The sequence below is a fragment of the Phaenicophaeus curvirostris genome, chromosome 17, assembly GCF_032191515.1.
Source record: "Phaenicophaeus curvirostris isolate KB17595 chromosome 17, BPBGC_Pcur_1.0, whole genome shotgun sequence".
In the NCBI taxonomy this organism is placed as follows: Eukaryota; Metazoa; Chordata; class Aves; order Cuculiformes; family Cuculidae; genus Phaenicophaeus; species Phaenicophaeus curvirostris.
Genome location: NC_091408.1, coordinates 2,747,283 through 2,769,978, shown reverse-complemented (window position 1 = coordinate 2,769,978; position 22,696 = coordinate 2,747,283). Strand labels below are relative to the sequence as shown.

Genomic DNA, 22,696 nt, shown 5'->3' with positions numbered 1-22,696 from the left:
ATCTGGTTCATGGTGGACAGGTAAGGTTGAACTCCATCTCAAAGGTGTTTTCCAACCAAACAATTCTCAAGGCCAGGTTGGATGGGGCTTGGAGCCCCTGATCCAGTGGGAGGTGTCCCTGCCCACGGCAGAGGGTTAGAACTGGATGGGCTTTGAGGTCCCTTCCAACCCAAACCATTCCATGATTGTGTGATTCTAAGGTACCTCGCACATCACTGAGGTGAATCAGATTTGCAGTGACTTCTGTGTGATCAAGCTGGGTACCCAGAGGTGACATGTTATGTGCCTTATGTTCTTTTAAACTTCTCTCATTTCCTCAGGTAAACTATGATGAAAATGAGAGGGGCAGAGAGCCCCCCTAGCAGTGGGTAAAACAGAGGAGGCAGGATTTTGTAGCTGTGCCTAGAACTTTCACGTCTGAACCTGAGTTGGAATTGCAAAACAACACAGTCCAGACCTGGAGCGCTGAAGGGATCTTGGTGACCTGGACACATTCCTAATAGGAAGGCAGCATCTCTGTGACTGTGTCATTTCTTTCACGCTGAAGAAGAGGATTTCAAAATTTTCCACCTGGAATAAATAACTCTGCTGAGCCCTGTCTCCTGGTGTCTGTAAAACTGCAGATTAGCGATCAGGCAGAGAACTTTCTCGTCTGAAAATGAGGTAACGCATTGAACTCTGTGAAAGGGTTGGAACTGGATGGGCTTGGAGGTCCCTTTCAACCCAAACCGCTCTGGGAGTCTGTGACTCTATGATTCTACGATTCTGTGACTGATTCTGTGGTTCTGTGACGGGTCCCTGCGCAGCCCCAGCCCCACGGATCGCCCCCCACCCCTCACCCTCCGCCGCCATCGCAGCGCAGGCCGCGCCGCGCCCCGCGTCCTTGGCAACCGCCGCTCGGGGTCCCGCCCCCACTGCCCTCCCCCGCGCGCCACTTCCGGCGGCGCCTCCGCCGCTCCGGTCCGCCGCGCCGCCCGACCGTGGCGCGCGGGTTCCGGCCGGGGGGCGATGCTGCCCGCGGGGGACGGGGCGGTGCGGCGCGCGCTGCGGGCCGGGGCGGCGGCCAGGTCAGCGGGGGGACCGGGCCCCCCTCCCTTCTCCTCCCGCTTTCCCTTCCCTCTTGTCCTTTCCCCCCGCTTTCCATTCCCTCTCGTCCTTCTCCCCTGTTTCCCCCTTCCCTCTTGTCCTTCTTCCCTTCTCCCCCGTTTTCTCCTTCCCTCTTGTCCTCCTCCCTTGTCCCTTTCCCTCTTGTTCTTCTCTCCCCGTTTTCCCTTTCTCTCTTGTCCTTCTTTCCCTTTTTCCTTTCCCCCTTGTCCTTCCCCCCCTTTTCCCTCTCCGTCATCCTTCTCCCTCCCTTTTCCCTTTCCCTCTCGTCCTTCTCTCCCCGCTTTCCTTTTCTTTCTTGTCCTTCTCTCCCCGTTTTCCTTTCCCTCTTGTCCTTCTCTCCCCGTTTTCCTTTCCCTCTTGTCCTTCTCTCCCCGTTTTCCTTTCCCTCTTGTCCTTCTCCCCTTTTCCTTCTCTGTCATCCTTCTCCCTCCCTTTCCCTCTTCTCCTTCTCCCCTTCTCCTTCCCTTTTCCCTTTCCCTCTTGTCCTTCTCCCCTTCTCCTTCCCTTTTCCTCTTGTCCTTCTTCCCTTCTCCCTCCCTTTTCCCTCTTGTCCTTCTCCCCTTCTTCCCTTTTCCCTTTCCCTCTTGTCCTTCCCCTTTTCCTTGTTTCACTTTTCCTTCCCCCCCCGCTTTTTCCCTCCAGACACCGGGCTGAGGGGGTCACAGTGGGAGCCTCCCTGTGCCCCTCGCAGCCAGAGGCAGCGGCCGCCCCGTGCTTTGGGTTGATTTTCTTTTATTCCCGTTTCAGGCATAAAGTGATGAAGAACTGGGGTGTCATCGGCGGGGTGGCGGCCGCCGTGGCAGCAGGGATGTACGTGCTGTGGGGACCCATCACTGAGAGGAGGCGACGCCGGAGAGGTGCGGGGGATTGGGAAGTGGGGAGCGAGATCGGGGTTGGGGGAGCCTGAGCCTTGTTCTGGGCCAAGGAAACAACCCAGAGAAAACACGGTGCGTTTCAGCTCTTTCCCTTCCCTCTGAGCTGTCAGGAATGCACCCGCTTCTATTTGTTGTGATGCAGCTCGGTAAAGGGTTTCCTGCTAAATATCAAAGTTTGGACACTCCTGTGTGCAATATAAAGTAGAATCGTTAAGGTTGGAAAAGACCCCTGAGATCATCAAGTCCAACCATCAACACAACACCAACGTGCCCAAGTACACGTAGAACAAAGGATTTGTTACTCACCTAATGTATTGATCGATGTGTTTCTAAAATTGTGACTTGTTCAACATATTTTTGTGTCTGTGGCAATGAACTTATCAAACTGCTTTGTTTTATTTTACTTTGCATTGTGGAATGCAAAATCAATGCATTCTTGTTGGATGTCGGTGCAGTAGAAGTGAAAGTCTCTGGCCCGGCAGAGCTGTGCAGAAAAGGCTCTTGCTGATCCCTGGCCACTCAGGGTTTCCATGGGGTACAAGTACCAAATAAACAGAAATAATTTAATTTTAATGTGATTTTAATACCGAACACAGCACTTGCTACCAAAAATACTCAGGCTTTCTTAGATTTTATGGTATAAACTCTTACACTTCTATTTGTAGGGCTCGTACCTGGCCTCCTTAACTTGGGAAACACGTGTTTTATGAACTCCCTGCTGCAAGGCTTATCCTCCTGCCCCTCTTTCATCAAGTGGCTGGAGGAATTTACAGCACAATACAAGACTTCGGAGAACCAGACCACTGAGCCTCAGTACCTGTCACTTACTCTGCTGCATCTCCTAAAAGGTACTTTTAACATTTTCATGTCAGGATAAACAAAGAAGGAAATATTTAGCATAAATGTTATTGTTTCCAGCCTCCTTTCCTCAAGAAGCAAAGCTCATGTGGTCTTGTATGCTTCTCTTCTTAATTTCCCTCAACTAACACTGAAATCATTGGCCAAGTTCCACCAGTTTTCGCAGCGGGGTAGAGATCCAAAAGGGATTAAATTACTATACAGAGCCTGAACAGCGCAGGGCCCAGCTGCCTGTGTCCCCAAAGCTGTGTGTGCCTGGGCCAGCAGCTGAAAGGTTTCAGGTCTTGTTTGCCTTGCCTGGCAAATCGAGGAGCAGTGGGCAGCCAACCCATGGTCATGCACGTTGTTCCAAAGAATCTGTTTGCCAGCAGGTTGAACAGATTGAGGGAGAGGGCAACAAGGGTGCTGAAAGCGTGTTTCTGGAACCTGTTGCCACAGGGTTTTATATATGGCTGTTCACCATGTATTAATGGTTAAAACAATGTGAATATGGGCTCAGTGTAATTGACAAAATAGGAAAACATCATCAGGATTTAGATGGGCGCTTGGAATTCTGTATAAAAGAAAAATAAGGCATTATAAGATGACGTAAGCATTTTTTTCCAAGCTTACTATTTGGACTGTGGAAGTGAGATGCTTTGTCTGATGACGGGTACAGACGTGACCTAAGTGTTCTTTATGGCTCCTTCTGACATTTCTAAATGCAATGTCTCTAGCTTTGTCCTGTCAAGAGGTGACAGAAGATGATGTCCTGGATGCCAGCTGCCTGTTACAAGTTCTAAGGATGTACAGGTGGCAGATCTCATCGTTTGAAGAGCAGGTGATTACAGAACCCCAGTTCGACTGCCCGATACACGCCTCGATGCTTAGATATGGGATAACAGAATGCTATTAATAGCTCTGAGTGTCAAAACTGACTCTTTGCTGTAGCAAAAAGTCTGCTTTAAAAAGTGAAGGAAAACAACCTTGTGACTGAGGAATGGGGTTTTTTGTTTGCTTACATATTTGTCATGGAAACCCGGTCTGCTTCAAAACTTCACATTTAATTACCTTCAGATTTGGTTCAATGGAGCTGGTATTATTAAAATAGAACAGTTGCAGCCCTGATGCTGATGGAGATGATGGAGATGAGGGATCTGTGTTTACACGCCACCCTGCTCTGAGGGATGGGCTCTACTTTACTGCTGTTGCCAAATACAGTTGAATGTAACATACATGATCTCCAGTTCTAATTTTCAGTATTTTCAGCCTCTAAGTCAGTGCAGCTGGCTGATGAGCATGACCAGTTATCTCACTCATAAAATATAGAATCATAGAATTAAAAAATATGGTTCTACTTCTTTACATTTCAGAGCCAAAGCAAACAGCACAAATATCAATTGTGCTTTTATTGAAATCAAGGAAAACAGGCATTTATGCACTCATTTTTCTTTTTCCTTCCAGTATTGTAGTATCTTTTGAGTTTACGTAGCCCAGAATATTTTAAAGAATGTGTGCTGTTATGAAGTGCAGCTTTATAGAAAAAGCTTTTTGTGCAGCAGATGATTCCTATTGATACATTAGGTGGGTTCTAAGCAGCAATTTATCCCTTAATTTCCCACTGCAATGATGTAGTCGTACGTGTATCAGTACTGTCGGAGTATGTTTTGACATGTTCTGGTTTTACTTCCTCTAAGTCTTATACCTCTGATTAATAGGATGCTCACGAGTTATTTCATGTCCTTACCTCTTCATTAGAAGATGAACGGGATCGTCAGCCACGTGTGACACATTTGTTTGATGTGCAGTCGCTGGAGGTGACTTCTTTACCAATGTTATTTCATTATCAGGAGGCGTTTCTGTAGTCTGCCTGGTCTCCCAAGTGTGTCATGTCCTAAGAGTGTCTGTTAGAAACTGAAGACAGTTTCATTACCTTTACTAAGCTGTTGTTTAGTACTCTGATAGAAACGAATCAATAGATCAGGCAATTCAAAGAATAATGAATGCTTTTTGTAATGAATTAAAAATTAATTTGAATTTTCTTGTGAGAGCTTTTGTATTCCTAAATCCATGGGATACAGGGATTCAGATATTATACTGGCACAGAACAGTAGGCCCTCTGAGCAGTTACTCTTACCTGTTAGAGCTGATGCATGAAAGGGGTTTGAAAACTGCAAAAGGGACATTTATGGAATACTCTGTTCTGAGGTGAAATTTACCTTATTTAGTTTAGTTGTAAACTTCACGCAGATGGAAAATTTCTATCTCATCTATCTAAAATAGACACAAAAGGTTTATAAAATCTGTTATGCTTTTATTCTAGTACTCTGAGGCAGAGAATTCTGCAGATTAGTTATTAATTTTATTAGAAATGTGCATTTTGTCAATTATAAATCTGTTGCATAACAGCTTTTTTGGTCTTCCTCCAATATAGAGACACTGTAACACCTGCAATTGTTCTTATGTCACAAAAGCAAATTAGGAATGAAATAAGGACCTATTTAATACTTCATGGTTTCTGAGGTAGGGTTAATGAAATCTTTTATCTTCCTCTGTAGCAGCCAGAAATAACCCAAAAGCAAATAAGCTGCAGAACAAGAGGTATGCTTTTTTTCCATTCCACAATATGAATATTCATAGTGTAGTTACTTTGTTTATTAAGGGTAAATATTAACTGATCGTTGTCTTTATTGGACTGAAATATGTCTCTTCAGCTGTAAAAGAGATGTTAATTGTTTGTCAGTGGGACAGTCATCTTTTAGAGCAGTTACTTTTGTTACTGTGGTTCAGAATTGTGGAATTGTAGCGATGAACGCAGAAGTATTGAAAATACAATTCCAACTTTGTGTTTCAGGGTCTCTTCCCCCCGTGACAAATCACTGGAAATCGCCGCATCCTTTTCATGGAAGGCTGACCAGCAACATGGTTTGCAAACACTGTGAACACCAGGTATAAGAGCGTGTGTCTCGCAGTCCAGTGTGATCCACTTGGTGGGGATAGTAGCTCTCTTATCAGACCTGTCTTATTTTATTTAGTATTGAATACCACAGCTGTCATATACTGTAAATCCACGCACATCTGTACCCCTTTAGGACTATTCATTGAGCATGTAGTAGTGGGATTGCATGTGCAAAGCCAAATTAAGTTGCAGTCCAGTTACCCAGAGTAAAGAGATGGTGATAACCTGGATAAAGAAAACAGAGAGAAAGTAAATCTCACTTGTAGGTCATAACCCAAGATGATGTTTAGTACTTTCACTTTTCAAGAACTGGCAAACAAATTGAAGTGAGCAGGGGCAGAAAGAGGTGAAATAGCTCCTTGTGTGCTGCATCAGGTCTTCCCTAGCGTGGTGGTTTTGGCCTTATTCCAATAGGTAATCGTGGACAGCAGAGGGCACATACTCATCTTTTGTGAGGCTGGGTGCTTTTTGGACTGTCACACATTTTAGCTCACTGGATATCTGAAATATTTTCCTGCAGAGCCCTGTGCGGTACGATACCTTTGACAGCCTCTCGCTGAGTATTCCTGCAGCAGTGTGGGTACGTATCCTTCACTGATGATCCCACCAGTCTGCCTATTGCCTTGTTGTCATAGCTTTATCTTCACTGGTGCCTTTTTAAAATGGTACAGCCCAAGTGTAAATGAGGAGCTACAGCTTATTGCCATTTTATAAATGATCCTGTTGTGCTAATACAGTACCTTATCCCTAAGGTGTTGGTGTAAATTACCAACTAGTAGAACAAGTCTGACACTGTTGACACCAACAGCACTTTCTGTTCCTCCTGGTGGAGTATTTCGTCCTTTCCACATAATTTAAACAGACTAGATTGTATCCCAAGGGCTGTCTTTGGCTGTCTTGGAGGGTGACCTTTGGGGCTATGTCTCTGGGGTTCCTATGGAAGAAGCTATAGAAAACCCTTTCACGCAATTCCGTGCTATTCACCCTAACATTACTGCCAATAATTTGGGTTTTTTTTATACTCAGGGTCGTCCTATGACACTGGACCACTGCCTCCATCATTTCATCTCCTCTGAATCCGTAAAGGATGTTGTGTGTGACAACTGCACTAAAGTATGTCATTTTAACTGATATAACCTAGCTCAGTTTTAAGCCTGCTGACAGAATTATGGCTTCAGTTTTCTGCTTCTTTCATCACAACTTCAGGAAAGCCTCTAGTCTGCCTGGGATTTCTTATCTTTAAAATGGGAGTTCTTATTTCGCAGAATATTTTGAAGCTTTATTTATTACTAATATTACAAACTTTACAAGTATTTTATTCTGTAATTACCAGGCATTATTGATATAATATATGAGATCACTGTTCTCTTCTGGTGTTTTAAACAGGATTTTATAGTTGCCTGTAGTTTGATGATAGTCCAGAGCCAGAGTGGCTTGTTTGAAAACCAACAGAAATGGTGCATGGCTGCATGTAAACCTGGAGACTGGGCTTGTCCTGTAAATACTCATTTCTGCTTGATTTTGGTTTAGAAATCTGACCCATTAGGATAGGCCAGCAATTCCTAAGAAAGTTCTTAGAAAACTTAAGGTGTAATTAATGTACTGAGATTCGTTCTAGACAGACAACTACTTTTGTCTGCAGCACGCAGACCTGCACTATTACCTGATACAGCAGATTATTTTGTTATTTTTTATTTTGGGCTTTATTTTTCCCTTTGGCTTTCAGATTCAGGCAGAAGGGACTCTGAACAGGCAGAGCATAGAAAAACAGAGAACAACATTTGTTAAGCAGTTAAAGTTAGGAAAGGTGAGTAAAGCTAACCCTCCAACTCTGTTTTTAAATCTTATTATACAGTGATTTCTTTGTCTTTTTTTTCTTTTTGCTTGATGCCCACTTCTTGCTATTAGACTACTTTTATGTTCTACTTTAAGCTCGTTTCTCAAATATTGGTATGCACTGAGGCCTCAATGCAGCCAAACACTAAACTCAAAATCTTAAATACCCCGTTTATGCTATTATCACGCAGCAAACCACTTAAACATGAGTTTGCTCAGCCGCAATTCATACATGTTGCATTAATTCTTGCTTTCCTTGATAAGTGAAGTGGTTCACATATACAGTGTTTATAGCATCTTTTGTAGATTTCAAAGAAATTAAAACGTTATCAATAAAGCTGGTTTCGACAAGCAAATATGGTGCTAAATATCAGGTGCAGTTTCTATGAGAAGCGCCTATATTTTTTTCTCTGTAATCACACAGTGCAGAGGACAACAGAGCACTGCTCTGTAATTAAGAGCCATTAATAATAATATGTATTTATTGTTAGAGGTTAACCCTGGCATGACTTTGAATGTCAGCTATTTATAACTACTTGGCCTTTTCCCCCAGTACTCTCACTGCGCAAAGCCATTACTTACTGAGTATTAGCAAACGTCTTATAACAACTCGCCCCAACAAATCCCAATCCTTATTTCCACCTCAAGTTCAACAAGCTAAATGTGATGGACAGGCAGGCTTTTTAGGAAGATTCAGGTATATTTTTATTGATTTTGCTTCCCTTTGGAGAAAACCATTAACATCAGCTGTCTATCCTGCTGCCTGGTGAGAGAGCAGTCATGGTGTTAGCAGAGATCTTGAGAGAGTTGTGAGTTAGGGATCCTATTGCTGATGAACTTATACGCAGATAGAGAAGCATATAAGGTAACTTTTCAGTGATGTATTTCTTTATTCACTAGACTCACCAGTTTGGATAGTGCGCTTTTAACTTAAACAGCTGTTTCTCTTAAATTTAAAATGTATCTGATGCTTTCTTTCTGTGGAATATTGCTGAAGCTCCCTCAATGTTTGTGCATCCATCTGCAAAGACTGAGCTGGTCAAACCAAGGCACTCCCCTGAAACGTCACGAACATGTACAGTTCAATGAGTTCCTCATCATGGACATCTACAAATACCGCATCCCTGTTCATAGAACAAGCCAGAATGAGCCGAATCAGAAAACCTCTGAAGACACAACACCAGGACCAAAGGATGGGATGGCAGTAAAATCTTCAGGTACTTATTTTGAAAATAAAATCTATCAGGTATTTCCATGTTTCAGTGCTAAAACATTGCAATCTGCAGGATAATGTAAGAGCAGTGTCTTTATTTGGATCTTTGCAAAGGGTCCAGGTAGAAACTCCTTTCCCAGCAAACATTAGGACACCCTGTTCCAACATTACAGTTCAGGTTTGATAATTTAACTTGATTCTACTAAATATTAAAAAACCTCACAAACAAAATAAATCCTAGCTAGCACAGAGCTTGCATGTCTTTGATGTCTAAGGGATGAAGGAATGTTGAACTCAGGAAGTCCTAGGAATTATCTTGTTTGTGATCTCTTCTAAGGCTTCAGGACAAGCATAGAAAGAACGCTGGGAATTGTAACTTCTTAAAAAACAACCAGAAAATCCAGCTGTAGCAGGTCTGGCATGCAGACAGCTCAATAGTCTGTTTAGTTGGGATTTTGTAAACATGGTTATTTTTATACTTGCGTCATGTAAAAACAATTGCTGCTGTCTTTGCATATCGTACGCCTCTGCATCTCTTAAGGGATTATGATGTGTAATGCATTAAAATAAGTAAAATACCTCTCTACCCTGTGGAAGGTACTGCAGGAACAGAAACACTGTGATTAGCAATATTAACAGTAGCATTAAAGTTAAATTACTGAATGTCTGCTTTCTCCTGCAGATGCAGAACAGCCACCTGGTACTAAACCGCTCTTTATGAACGGTGCCTGCTCCTCTTCATTAATGTCCTCGGGAACTTTTCCACTTGCAGCATTCCCTGAATGCAGGTCAGTTAGAGATTTGTACCCTATCCTTTAATTTCAATCCCTTCCAATCATGTCTTTATTATCAGGCTGCATAATCAGAGAAATTAACATCTTTCCCAACCCCTGTACAGAAATTCTTTGCTTTTCTCTTGGCCAATTTTTAGTGGTTGTCCTTGGCTCCATTCCTCCTCTAGAAAAGGGAGTAGAGCATATTACAAGCAAAACTCAAAATCTTTCTCTGGTTCACGATGCAGTAAATCGCCCTTATGAGGAGCCATTATCTTGCCGCTTTCCTCTACCCCTTCCCTTGACTTTTAAGTCTGATTTTAAAACTATTGCAGGAAAGCCATAGATCTTACAGATTTATTTCTGAAACATTATAATTAACCAGCCTGCTTTAAGTTCCAGCTGCCATGATTCTACCGAGTCAATCAGCCTTGATGCTTCTTCTGATAATCTGGCTTTTTTGGCCTTTGAGAACATGCATTATTTCATGCTGGTGATTGATGATAGTTCTACACTACTTCTAACTACCTTTGCCCATTTTCCCCACCATCAACCAGACAATTCCCACCATCGGTGTGTGAAATAAGAAGCCTGGAAGCACTTTGTGCCATGTATCAGTGTGAACACAGTTTTAAGAGAAGTCCTTGAAACTCTGTCCATTGTTAGCTCTGGGTTACCTGCTGCAATTTTACCTCTTTTTAGTTAAAAGCACATTCTTCTGGAATAGCTTTTCTGTCCAATAACAGTGCCTTAAGAACTAAATACTGACACAGTGGTAGGTTTGATGGAACACACTGTTGCAAAATTCAGTTATACTGTACAAAATGTCGCCCTCTGTAGCATAAACTCCTAAAAGAAGTGGTTCAGTTTTCTCAATAACAGAATGAGGCAGCGCTGCAGTGAAGACTCGGTACACTGAAAAGTGATTACAAGGCACTGTGTCTTTTGTGAAGTTATCTATTTACTCTAAAAAGAAAGTGCAACTGAAGACAAAGCAAGCAGGGCTGGCTCCTGGTGTGCGTGTGATCCTCAAGAGCTGCTGACCCTTTTTTCCTTTCTCATTTGTCCTCCAGTTCCCCCGTATACCTTTACCGTCTGATGGCAGTTGTAGTTCATCATGGAGACATGCACTCTGGACACTTTGTGACCTACCGCCGCTCTCCACCATCTCCCAAGAGCCCGCTCTCTGTCAGCAGCCAGTGGCTATGGATTTCGGATGACACTGTTCGCAAAGCTAGTTTGCAGGAAGTCCTTTCTTCTAGTGCTTACTTGCTGTTTTATGAGCGTGTTCACTCCAGGGTACAGCACCAAAGCCTCCACTTCAGGGCTGAAGAGTGATTAAAGGAGCAGAAGGAACACAAAAACTGACAAAATTTGTGTAATGAGGTCTGTGTTTCACCTCCTGTCTGTTATGCAAATAACCCACCACAGGCCCTTTAACTTTCCCCTCTCTCCACGGCGCAGGCTGGCTCCTGCCTGCAGTTGTGTTTTGAACCAAAATTACGCTACCCAAGGTTGGTCTGCTACCCTTGTATCTGTATTACAGAAGTATTTATGCTGTTAGGTAGCAATTTTGTCGACATCACAGCTCTGAAACAGACATTTCAAAAAGAATTCCTGAGGCTGCATTCCCTAGTCTGACACACATGTCAATTTTCAAAGGGCGATGCTGAACCCTACACGTTTTACTGCGGATGTTTCTGAGCAGGGGAGCCCCAGAAGCAGTTGATGGGAAGCTGCTGTTATCAAAGGCAATGATTTAAGAAACAAAGTGCCTTGTGCTTATATGAATGGCTATATTCCCATTATCCGAGTCCACTGCATCCTGATAAATGTCTCGAGGTGATGGGATGAACTACTAACGAAGCCAGATTTCTCTTGATATCTCAGCTAATCAATAAAGTAGGGCATCTCAATGCAAAGTGCACAATCCAAAAATTACTCCCCTGTTCACATAATTTTCCTAATATCTTAGTTCTTTATAAATCATATAAGTACATCTGCTGATTCAAACTGTAGCTTCCCTTTTCCAAGAGTAAAGATGATTTTTTTTTTTTTTTTTTAATCTGTTAAGATCTAAGACCCTGATTTATTGCTGTTTGGAATATGGCTGAAAGCAAGAGACAGAAGCACTTGCTTGTGATCAGTATTGTAATTTCCTTCATCACTATGAAGCTGTTGGATAGCGTTGCTTGTAGTATCAACAACAACTTTTAATGCTGTGATTCCCAGGCTACCGTAACTGGTGTTCTAGACTTGGCCTTCACTATTTTGATGCTGAAAATGCCATTTTTCATCAACCATTCAGCTACGTGCTGCCCGGCTCGCAGTTGAGCTTTAGAGCTGGTACTGGTTGTGACTGAGCTGAGCTGTATAGCCACCCAAGCACCCTGGTGAGTTAGCGTATGCACAACTGAATTGGGGCTGGTGGGCACGTGCTTGTCTCATGAAGCAGCAGAGCAGTCCCAAAAGCCTGGTGTCACTGACCCAGATCACCACACAAGTAGAAGGAAGGTGTACTTTGCTCCTCCAGATTGTTTAATGTGTAAAAAAACAAAATCCCAAACAAAGCATGGAGACAGAGGCAGCGAAAATTACCCTTTGACTGCTTTTAAATTACAGAAATCACATAGGTTATTTTTAGTTCTTTTCTATCCTTGTAAACTTGGAGGTAAATGAAGACTAATTAATCAGATAAGCTTTCTCAGTGTAAAACAGCAACTAGGTTTTTAAATGGTAACAGCTGTCTTACTCCATTTTTAGGGCAACTTTGTACCTCATAGATTCATATCAGTGCCTATGAGCTTTGAGCAGAGTTCCTTAACGGGAGGGTCAAAACCAGCCAATACAGGAGTGGTAATGGATGTATGTGAAAAACAGTATACAACTCATCGTTCCAGAGCTGGATTACAATTCCTGCTCCAAGTAATGCTCAGAATACATAAAATACTCTATAAATTCACCAGCCTACTGTTCCTGAGAAGTCTCCCTGTCTGTACTAGGCTAGCAGTAGCATGGTTTTAACCTTTCTATTTTAAGTGATGGAAAACTAATAACAAAAAACTAAAAACAAAAAACCCCAAACCCTAGGAAGATGCAAAATGCCAAAAAACACCCTGGCCATTGAACTAACACCTAACAAACTTGCAGAAGGTGGAAATCCTCCATTGCAGGCAGCACGGGTGTGCAGCAGGAAAAGTAAAGCAGTGCAAGGTGTCACCTAAAGAAAAACATCATGCAAAGCTCCAGCAGGTCTGTTTGTACCTCGGGACTTCAAACCATTTCACTGCCAGCAGTGTATATTCTGCAACACCCATTCTCAACAGCATCTGTTTGGAGTTTTTAACTGCATTTTTGAGAAGTTCATCTGAACAGGTCGCTCCTGTTTAGAAAGCGGTAATGCTGGAGGTGGGTCAGAACATATGCACACAACAGACTGAGTCTTAAACTCATCAGCTTGTGACAGGGACATGAAGTCACACATTACTGAAAGCTTAGCGTTCAGTATATTTTTTCTTTTGCATAAAGCTGCACTCCAGTGGGGGCCAGTTTAATGTGAATGAAAGCACAGTCACTGTACGACACTGATAAACTGCTCCGTTTTGCTCAGCTGCAGCTTTACTCTGAAAACTTCCTCAAGGGCTATAAAGATGTGGGTTGAGTAGTCAGTGTTTGTTCTAGCTTTCACTGTTAGGAAATAGATGTCTTGACTTAGACCTTGGCGTGAGGAATGAAGCAAGTATCAGCACCTCAGTCCTGGTCCCAAGCTATGCAAGACAGTTGCAAGCCTACTGTGAGCATCGGAGACCTCTGCAGGTGTTTGACACCCAGCCCTTTGAGGCTCATCAAACACTCTTGTTTGTTACTCATTAGCTTCCATTGTGAAAAAAGTGTTAATAAAATGTAAAAGGTTAACAAGTGTCAGAGAAGACCTCTGAAATGACATCTCTGCGTTTGGATTATTCTTATCTTGTATGTTATTTAAAAGTGTATGATACTATAGTCAAATCACTGCACTGCTGTTTGAAGTTGCGTTTTCACTTCAGGGTATTTTTGTAACTGTACAGTAGCAATAAAAGAACAATGTTATTAGAAAAAGTAGCTCTTCATGCATGGTGACATCTTGAAAGAAAAACCAAACTGTAAGCCTAACTGCATTCAGTATACGTGATAGAAGCAGCACTTCACATTCTCTGGATAAGAAGCATTCACGCAGGAGCTCTTCAGGCTACATACGGCATTTTCTGGAGTGGCAGAGGGTGGGAAGAACCAACTCCAAATTGTCTAAATAGACATTAATTCCATAGCTCTTAAGGGACCTACTGCTGGAGGGCAGAGTCCGTTGTTAATTCAGGAACTTGTTACATCCTGATTGCACAGGGATCATTTCATTCTTGCTCAGTACTTACCATTGCTTGATTCCACAAAGCCTGGTGGTGACTTCAGACAGTCTTTCCTCATTCCAGCAGGATTCACTGTAAGCATGGAAGGTGATGGCTTCCAGGTGGTCAGAATGGAATCCCTAGGGATAATTATTTAGAAAAACAGACACCCTCAGTTACAGCCTTTCACACTGCCTTGTCCAGTCCTTCCCCAGTCGATGAACTTATGCTCCCTGGTTTCTGTGCAGAGAAGAGACCTAAGGAAGCAGAGGCCACTCCCTGTGCAGCAGCACCTAATGCAGCATAGAATAGTTTGGGTTGGAAGGATCCTTAAAGATCACCTAGTTCCAACCCCAGTTCCATGGCAGGGACATCCCACTAGATCAGAGGCATCTGCCTGCCTGACCACACCATGGAGGCGAAGAACCCCGTCTCCCATACCAGCAAAGGAACATAAGAAGACACAAGTCACAATGACTGCAAAACATCCAGTGCCAGCCACGTTGAGCTCACTAATTTCATATTGTAGCACTATTCTCCTTCACGTCAGTCCCATTTATAGTTTATTTAAAAAAAAAAACAAACAAGAAAGTGTCACCTATTGAACAGTATCAGCTACCAGCTCACTCTTAAGTGATTATATCTTGCACTGTATAATATTTGTAAACTCTTTCTCTGCTATCTGAAACACACAAAGCTTTTTGACCTTTTTGGGACACTGGCCCAAGATCACTTGAGAACAAACTTCCTCCTGAGCAAAACATGAGTATTACTCCTTAAAAGAGCCTATCGGCAGGACTACAGCAACACCGCACAGAGAAAAAGTATTCCTGGTATTTAAGATCAGTAGTTGCAGTCTTTATTAACAAGTTACAAAGTACGCTCCTGGTTTAATTTGTTCATCCAGTACCTTGAATCATCAAAGATGGTGTTTGAACAAGAAAGCGACAACCATGCTGGGGAAGAAAGCTTCTGTTTTCAGAGACAAAAGACCTAGTGCTTGATTGCTGAGTATTTCATTTGCTGGCTATAGTCATCACTTTCCGAAACGTGAGGTTGATTCTTGGGGCGAGTACTCTCTTGCGGATGGGCAGGCTGTGGTACCAGAACACGTTGGTGGGGTACTTCATCATCAGCAGGCTGCCGTGGGCTAGCTGCAGTCTGATGGGCTTGATGTGCCGTGTTGCCTTTTTGCCTCTGGAATCACAGTGCCTGAAAACAAAGTCCCTGCAGGCTCCGAAGGACACAGACGCAATAGGACTGCGCGGAACCAGTTCTCTCTCATCGTCTCGATGTTCACCTATGTGGTCCTCACCGTCTTTATATCTGTATGCAAAACAAATGAGTTAATTCTATTAACTAAATGAATATCAAACAACTCCTCAGGGATCCATCAACAGTGTTTCACAAGCAATTTTTCATTTGAACAAGTTGCTTGATGCAACTGAAAATCAGATATACCTGTTAATAAGAACAAAATTAAAACTGTGTCCCGTGTCCAAGGCGACGCGCTCTCTGATACGGTTGAGAACTGGGATCCATGGCTTTGGAGAGAAGGTAACGCCTGAATACGTGTATGTTAACTCAGGGTCTCCATAGGTTACTTGCTTCCTTGGAATGTCATGCCACTTGCCAAATATGTGCAATTTTGTCATTTCACCTGTTTAAACAAGATTTAAATAAGATTCAAAACAAAGGCTGCATTAGGCCTGCAGTTTCGTTTCAACCGTCACCTTGATTTGGAACTTCTGTGAATCTCCAGTGGGATAGAAGATATGGGGTGATTATGACAACCAAAAATCTGTCATCTGTTTTGCTGTGAGGGAGGGGAGGTCCTGGCCCGGGTTGCCCAGAGCAGGGGTGGCTGCCCCATCCCTGGAGGGGTTCAAGGCCAGGTTGGATGGGGCTTGGAGCCCCTGATCCAGTGGGAGGTGCCCCTGCCCATGGCAGGGGTGAAACAGGATGAGGTTTGAGGTCCTTTCCAACTCGAACCATTCCACGATTCTGTGATTTGCTTCGGGGAGCTGGGAAGCGAGGTGGTGTGATGGGTGCGAGTGGCAGCCGGAGCTGGAAGCCGGGCCCGCAGGAGCCCCGTTACCTTCGAAATACTCCACCTCCTCTTCCAGCTGCTGGAAAATCTCATCCGCCTCGGCCTTGCCGAAAAGCAGCCGGTAATCGCAGCACAGGCCCTGGGCCCGGATCTCCTGCCACAGCGGCTGCCCGGGCCCAGGCTCCTCCTGCAGCTGTAGCCGCGGCCTCTTCCCGCTCCCGGTCTCCCCGGGGGAGCGTTTCACCACGTACCGGTCCATGTACCGGTTGTTCCGAGGCGGCTCCGCCCGGCGGAGGCAGCAGCTGCCGCACTGACCCCCTGAGGGAGCGCGGCGGGAAAAAAAACAGAGGGAAGTGGAGCGACTGCGCATGCGCAATCGATGGTGACGGCGGGACCGGGGACGACTGCGCGTGCGCATTAGGCGCAGAAGACGGGGAATCTGCGCATGCGCACAGGCGCGGGGACGGGGCTGCATGCGCATTGGTCAGAGGGAGAGGTGGCTGCGCATGCGCATAGGGCACCGGCGCACCCTATAGCCCCCTCGGGGGAGGAGCGAGAAGGTTGGAAGTGCGCATGCGCAAACGACGCATAGGCCACGCCCCCTCGTGCGGTGACCACGCCCCCACGCTCATTGATTACACCCCCTCTACGCGGTGGACACGCCCACTCCCGCGGTGGCCCCGCCCCCTCGGCGCACGCGCGCGCTCTTGGCGCGAAATCCCCGCTCTTCATCCCCCGTTCCTGCCTCCTCTCCCCGCCCGGCACCGCCATGATCGGGCAGAAGACCCTGCACTGCTTCTTCAACGCGGCCCCTGCTAAGAAGCGCGGCCGCTCCCCGGAGCCGGGCGGCGATGCTGAGGTAGCGAGCCTGGGGGGGGCGCGGGCTGGAGGCACCGGTGGCTGCGGAGGGAGGGGGGTCCTGGGGGGGGGGGGGCTGGTGACTGCCGGGGGGGGGGTGGTCCTGGGTGGGGAGGGACACAATGTCTTTCCGAGCCTGTTATTTTATGGCGTGCTTTCATTCAGAGAGTGTTTTCCCAGGCGCTGTTCATTCATTGAAGGTGATAACGTGTTGTGCTCAGTCTGTGCTGAATGGGGGGGGGGGTTCCTACCATCCCCTTTGTTTGCAGCCTTTCCCCACCTCAAATGCAAAGTTGGGCACAGCTGGAGGAAAAAGCTCCAAATTAGCAAGAGATTTGGCTGTTGTGAAGCTTACAGTAATGTTAAAATGGGTCCTTGGGAAGCAACAGAGCGTGCATAAGATGGAAAGTAGCAGAATATGCGTAAGATTTCTGCGAGTATTTGCACCCCAGCTCTCAGGATCGATGGAAATCGCTGCCTGGCGGTGCCCAGGCCTGATGAAAGCCCCCCCCTGCTCTCTAACGCTCCCAAACGAGTCGCAAAGACTTTATTTGCCCGCATTTTCCGCATCACGCTCCAAAACCCGCGCGCTCCCGGCGCGCCTGACTTCGCTGCCCAATGGGCGCTGGAGCCCGCCGGTTGCTAGGCAGAACGGCGAGTGAGCAACCAATAGGAAGGAGAGGGCTTTTTCCCGCTGGCCAATGAGAGCGCGCGTGGGCGGGGCTTGAGCGCGCTGCAGCCAATGGGCGCGGGCTGGGCCTTGTTTTTGCCGCGAAAATCCCGCGTGCGGGCCATGGCGGCCGCTGGGGCCCTGCTGGTCGGGCTGGGGCTGCGCTGCTGCGCCCCACGTCCTCTCTGCTGCCCCCCCCGCCTTCTCTACAGCTGCCTCTTCGCTCGCTGTTCGCAGGTTAGCACCCCCAAGAAGTCCAGAGCGGTGGGAGATGAGTCGGGGAAGGCCTCACCCCTGAGCCCCGAGCAGCTGGAGCGGATCCGCAAGAACAAGGAGTTGGCCTTGCAGCGGCTGAGCGAGAGGAACGTCCCTCCGGGCTTCGGGGAGAGCTGGCGGAGGCAGCTGGCAGGGGAATTCTCCAAGCCTTACTTCATTGAGGTGAGTGGCCGGCTGGGATGGGGTTTGGAGCAGCAGGGAGGTGTCCCTGCCCCTGGCAGGGGCTTGGAACTGAATGAGCTGTGAGATCCCCTCCTACCCACACCATTCGGTGACACCTTTACGAAACAGGGATTCCTGTGGCACCCAGCACAGTCATTCCTACCGTGGAGATGCTCAGTGTTTGTCCACTTGGGCTGTAAATGAGTCAGGGAATGTGGGAGAAGCGGCAGTGATGGGATTCCACTTGCCTTCCTTGCCCTAATTCCCATTATCAGCATTATTAGTGTTAGGCTCAAGGGAACCTCGAGCTCTCTGCTCTCCCTGGGCTGAACCTGCTCCCCTTTCTCCCCTTCAGCTGATGAAGTTTGTGGCAGACGAGAGGAAGCGCTACACGGTCTATCCACCCCCAGACCAAGTCTTCACCTGGACGCAGATGTGTGACATCAGGGATGTGAGTAGAGCCTGTGTACGGGGGGTGGAGAGGAGGCCTCCCCAGCTGCTGCTGCAACGAAAACGCAGGGCTGGATGCACACACCTGTTCCTTTGATGTTTGATCTATTAAGCTTCATCGCCATGTGGTGCAGATGTTGTTGTTTCCCTTAAAGAACTTGTAAATCCTGGCTTCTCTTTTATCTCTGATAAGAAATTGTGGTTTTATTGTTTTATTACCCTCCCTCACCACAGAATTTACTTTAAAACTTCTGTTGGACTTTTGACCTTACTGCCGGTGTTGCCAACCTGACTGTTGGTTCTTGTACATCTCATGTTTTTAATTATTTTTATAATGATGGAAAACCCCATAATAGTGTAATTCCATTGCAAATAAACTGTGCCAAAAATAGCACAGCGAATATGACCCAAAACTAACATGTTTAGAGGAAATCTCCTTGGAAAATACCTCAGCAAGGTGTTTTATTGTGGCTCCTTGAAAGCTTTGTTTTTTCACACTGGGAATACCTTCATAATCTTAGCAGCAAAGCTGTGGTGATGTTAGCCCTTAGTGTGAGGTGGGAACTGTGTTCTTTAACTTGTTTATAATGAGATGTCAGTGATTTAACTTCAGTTCCTGAGACGTGGTCGGGTTCTTGGGGTTGGTTTCTCTAGTCTGTGTGTTTGTTCTAGGCTTACTTATAAGGCTTTTTTCTCTTTGGGGAGTGATACTGGTTATAATTCAGTCCTAACGAAGGTCTGCTTTCAGGTAAAGGTTGTCATTTTGGGACAAGATCCATATCATGGTCCGAATCAAGCTCATGGGCTCTGTTTCAGTGTCCAGAAGCCGGTTCCTCCTCCCCCCAGGTAGGACAGTACTCAATTTGCAAAACCCCTTTTGTTTGCAAATTGTTTTCGGTTCTGCATTACTTCTGCTTGTGAGCCAGATAAGTGATAGGAAGCAGGTGTGACTGCAGAAACTTGAGTTGTGTGTTGCCCTTGAAAATTGCCATGGGCAGGGACACCTCCCACTGGGTCAGGGGCTCCAAGCCCCATCCAACCTGGCCTTGAACCCCTCCAGGGATGGGGCAGCCACCACTGCTCTGGGCAACCTGGGCCACGGCCTCCCCAGCCTCACAGCAAAACATTTCTTCTTAAGATCTTCTCTCAATCTCCCCTCTTTCAGCTTAAATCCCTTTCTTCTCATTCTGTCCCTGCCCTCCCTGATCAAGAGCCCCTCCCCATCTTTCCTGGAGCTCCTTTCAGCACTAGAAGCTGCTCTAAGGTCTCCCCGGAGTCTTTTCTTCTCTAGGCTGAACAACACAACTCTCTCAGCCTGTCCTCCTATGGGAGGTGCTTCAGCCCTCAGATCATCTTTGTGGCCTCCTCTGGACTTGCTCTAACGGGTCCATGTCCTTGTTATCCTGCTTCTGCAAATGGCTTTGTTATCTTAAACATCCATGCTCTTCTTGCCTAGTGTAATAGCAGTTAGTGCTGCTGTTTGTTTATTAATTTCTGATGGATTTTGTTTGCAGTTTGGAAAATATCTACAGAGAGCTATCTACGGATATTGAAGGCTTCACGCATCCTGGTCACGGTGATCTGACTGGCTGGGCCAAGCAAGGTGAGTTAACACACACTCTGTTGTGTCCCCTGTAGGGCATTAAATAGCTGATCTAGACACCAGACCTATGACGGTAACGATCTATCTGTAAAATCATAGAATTGTTAGTGTTGGCAAAGCTGTCTAAGCTCATCCAGTCCAACCATCAGCCCAACCCCACTGTGCCTGCTGAACCATGTCCCAAAGTGCTAAGTCTGCATAGTTTTTGAAACCCTCCAGGGATGGAGGCCCCAGCACTGCCCTGGGCAGCCTCTGCCAGTGCTTCACCACTCTTTCAGTAAAGAAATCTTTCCTAATATCCAATCTAAACCTCCCCATGGCACAACTTGAGGCTGTTTCCCCTTGTCCTATCACCTGTCAGAGTCCAGCACCCACCTCCCTTCAGGGAGCTGTAGAGAGTGATGTGCTCTCTCCTCATCCTCATCTTCAGACTAAACAACCCCTGCCTGTTGATTACTGGGCACCTTAGAATGAAAGTTTGATTTATTGTTAATTGGGGCAGGGGAAAGCAGCTAGCAGTTGCTTTTTCTTTTCATCCTCTGTGTACCTGCTTTGTTTGGCAGGAGTGCTCCTGCTCAACGCTGTCCTCACGGTGCGCGCTCACCATGCCACCTCCCACAAGGAGAGGGGCTGGGAGCAGTTCACGGACGTGGTGGTGTCCTGGCTCAACAAGAACCTGCACGGAGTTGTCTTCATGCTATGGGGAGCCTACGCGCAGAGGAAGGGCAGCTCCATCGACAGGGTACGGGTTCCTCCATGCCTTCCCTCTCTCCAGTTCTTCCACAACTAGATAGACACTAGAGGGCACTTCCCATGCAGAGTTTGAGCTTTCTCCTTGCTTCAACTCTGCTGTCAGATTCCATTTTCCTCCTGTCCCAGCTTAGCTTTTGCCAGAATTAAGCAACAAAAGTGGAGCAAGCGTGACATTCTGTTGTCAGAAAATCCTTCAGCTGAGGTTGGAGCTGTGCATTTTCTAGGAAAAGGCACAAAAGGAAGTGTAAACATTGCGGTTGGGGTTACAGCAATTGGAAACAACCAGGGTATTGCTGCTGCTTTACGTAGTCCATCCTCCTCTCGGTGGGACAAAAGTCTTGGGTCTCGCAGCCAATTCTTTGGGTCATCGGGCTGGTGGTTGAGGAGATGTAGAGAGATCAGCCCTGCTTGTTGGAGCAGAAGCAGCCAGCTGTGTCCAGGGAGCTGCCGGCATGCAAATCTAACCAACCGTTTCCTCTAACGCTTTGCAGAAACGCCACCACGTCCTGCAGACGGTTCATCCCTCGCCTCTCTCCGTCAACAGAGGGTTTTTCGGCTGTCGGCATTTCTCCAAGACGAATGAATTGCTCAAGAAATCCGGCAAGACGCCCATTGACTGGAGAGCGCTCTGAGCCACGCGGGGGCTGAGGGTTGGGAGCAGTCCCTGGTTCAGGAGTTGTCTTGTTCCTGAAGAGCCTTTGCTGACCTGAGAATTCCTCTTTGGATGTTGATCGGGGAGGAAATGAGCAAACTTTCAGAAATGTTATATTTTTTTAAAACACTTTTTTTTTTTTAAAGAGCAGATAGAGTGTTACACAGACAACTCTGCTGTTTGAACAGGTCTCAGCCTGGTTTATAGCAAAGGAAAAAGAAATCTATATCACTTTGTGTTCCTTGGTCTGAAGGGGGCATATTTTCAGGCTCTTGTGAAGGGATGTCGGTTCTTACAGGTGAAGCTGTTCAGCTTTTGTAAATACCCTGCTGTGCCTCCTCCTGCTGCTTTCCCTCTGCTGTGCAAACCCAGATCTCATATTTGGGGCTGTGGAGCTGCCTGTGCGGGAGAAAAGGCCAATGTGTTTAGTTTTAGGTTTTTGCTACAAATTGAGATAGAAATACAGCCGCTTGGCACTATAATGACCATACACTGTCAGATGTGTTACTTGGTGTGTCCTTGCTCTCAAGATTTGAGGCTAAATCCCCTCAGTGGCTGAGGGGAGATTGCAACTGAGGCGTTGGTTGTGCCCTGAGGCTTTTGTTGGCATTTAGAGAGGAGAATCCTAAGTTTTTGGATTCATACTGGGTGTGTTATCACTTGGGGAGCTGTGATGACCATGAACTCTGTGGTACCTGCCCATGGTTCGTTCATCGAGATCTGCCAATGGATGGGTTGATGGATGCAGTTGATTAAAGATCTTTTAAGATCTTAAGCCAGAGGGATGTTTGTGCTTTGCCTTCATAGGAGCAAATCGAGGTGTTTGGCCACTGTTAAAAATAACTTTTGAGACTTCCAGGATGGAGGCAAGGCTGGACTTTGCACTTCTGGGTTTCCAGTCCATCTTTGGCTTCATAATTACTGGAAGTGAAGTGCCTTCTTCATTGGGAAATCGCGTCAGTTTTTGTAAAATAGCGCTGTAAATGTTTGGTGTTTGCTCCAACAGGTAACACTAGATGAAGTTTACACTGTCTGTGGCTCTGTTGTGGGTTTTGTTTGTTTGTTTTTAAATAAAAAATACTTTGTTTATGTCGTGGGGTGATCTTTAGTGTCCAGAAGAGCAGAGGGAGGGAGGAGAGGGGTGCTGGGGTGTGACCCTGGCTCCAAAAATAGGTGCTGAGGGTTCCCTGTTCCCTTCACAGGGAGGCAAAGCTTCAGGTGCTGGAGCTTCTTGTCCCCG

At 46.0% G+C, this 22,696-nt stretch overlaps 3 protein-coding genes across 5 annotated transcripts; 2 read left to right on the top strand and 1 right to left on the bottom strand.

Annotated features, from left to right (window-relative positions):
* The first annotated feature begins 936 nt into the window (after nt 1-936).
* USP30 (ubiquitin specific peptidase 30) lies at nt 937-13,698 on the top strand. 2 transcript variants are annotated; one of them, XM_069871316.1, is made up of 13 exons: nt 937-1,067; nt 1,855-1,964; nt 2,648-2,830; nt 3,557-3,660; nt 4,538-4,636; nt 5,381-5,420; nt 5,674-5,768; nt 6,299-6,358; nt 6,805-6,891; nt 7,505-7,585; nt 8,612-8,831; nt 9,510-9,615; nt 10,674-13,698. In XM_069871316.1, exons 1-13 carry the CDS (start codon nt 1,009-1,011, stop codon nt 10,936-10,938), a joined length of 1,509 nt encoding a protein of 502 aa, XP_069727417.1. In that variant the 5' UTR covers nt 937-1,008; the 3' UTR covers nt 10,939-13,698. The 2 variants fall into 2 exon arrangements, with proteins under 2 accessions (XP_069727417.1, XP_069727416.1); XM_069871315.1 differs by having other exon boundaries at nt 5,378-5,420.
* On the bottom strand, nt 4,526-16,346 carry ALKBH2 (alkB homolog 2, alpha-ketoglutarate dependent dioxygenase). 2 transcript variants are annotated; one of them, XM_069871317.1, is made up of 5 exons: nt 16,081-16,346; nt 15,444-15,642; nt 14,581-15,308; nt 14,010-14,122; nt 4,526-6,003 (listed from the first exon to the last, which is right to left on the bottom strand). In XM_069871317.1, the coding sequence occupies exons 1-3, from the start codon at nt 16,289-16,291 to the stop codon at nt 14,999-15,001; spliced, it is 720 nt and encodes a 239-aa protein (XP_069727418.1). In that variant the 5' UTR covers nt 16,292-16,346; the 3' UTR covers nt 4,526-6,003; nt 14,010-14,122; nt 14,581-14,998. The 2 variants fall into 2 exon arrangements, with proteins under 2 accessions (XP_069727418.1, XP_069727420.1); XM_069871319.1 differs by having other exon boundaries at nt 4,528-6,003; nt 14,893-15,308.
* Nucleotides 16,347-16,772: 426 nt separating this feature from the next.
* UNG (uracil DNA glycosylase) lies at nt 16,773-22,545 on the top strand. The gene is made up of 7 exons (XM_069870681.1): nt 16,773-16,891; nt 17,798-17,998; nt 18,354-18,449; nt 19,197-19,294; nt 19,963-20,051; nt 20,615-20,793; nt 21,296-22,545. Exons 1-7 carry the CDS (start codon nt 16,802-16,804, stop codon nt 21,434-21,436), a joined length of 894 nt encoding a protein of 297 aa, XP_069726782.1. The 5' UTR covers nt 16,773-16,801; the 3' UTR covers nt 21,437-22,545.
* The last annotated feature ends 151 nt before the right edge of the window (nt 22,546-22,696 follow it).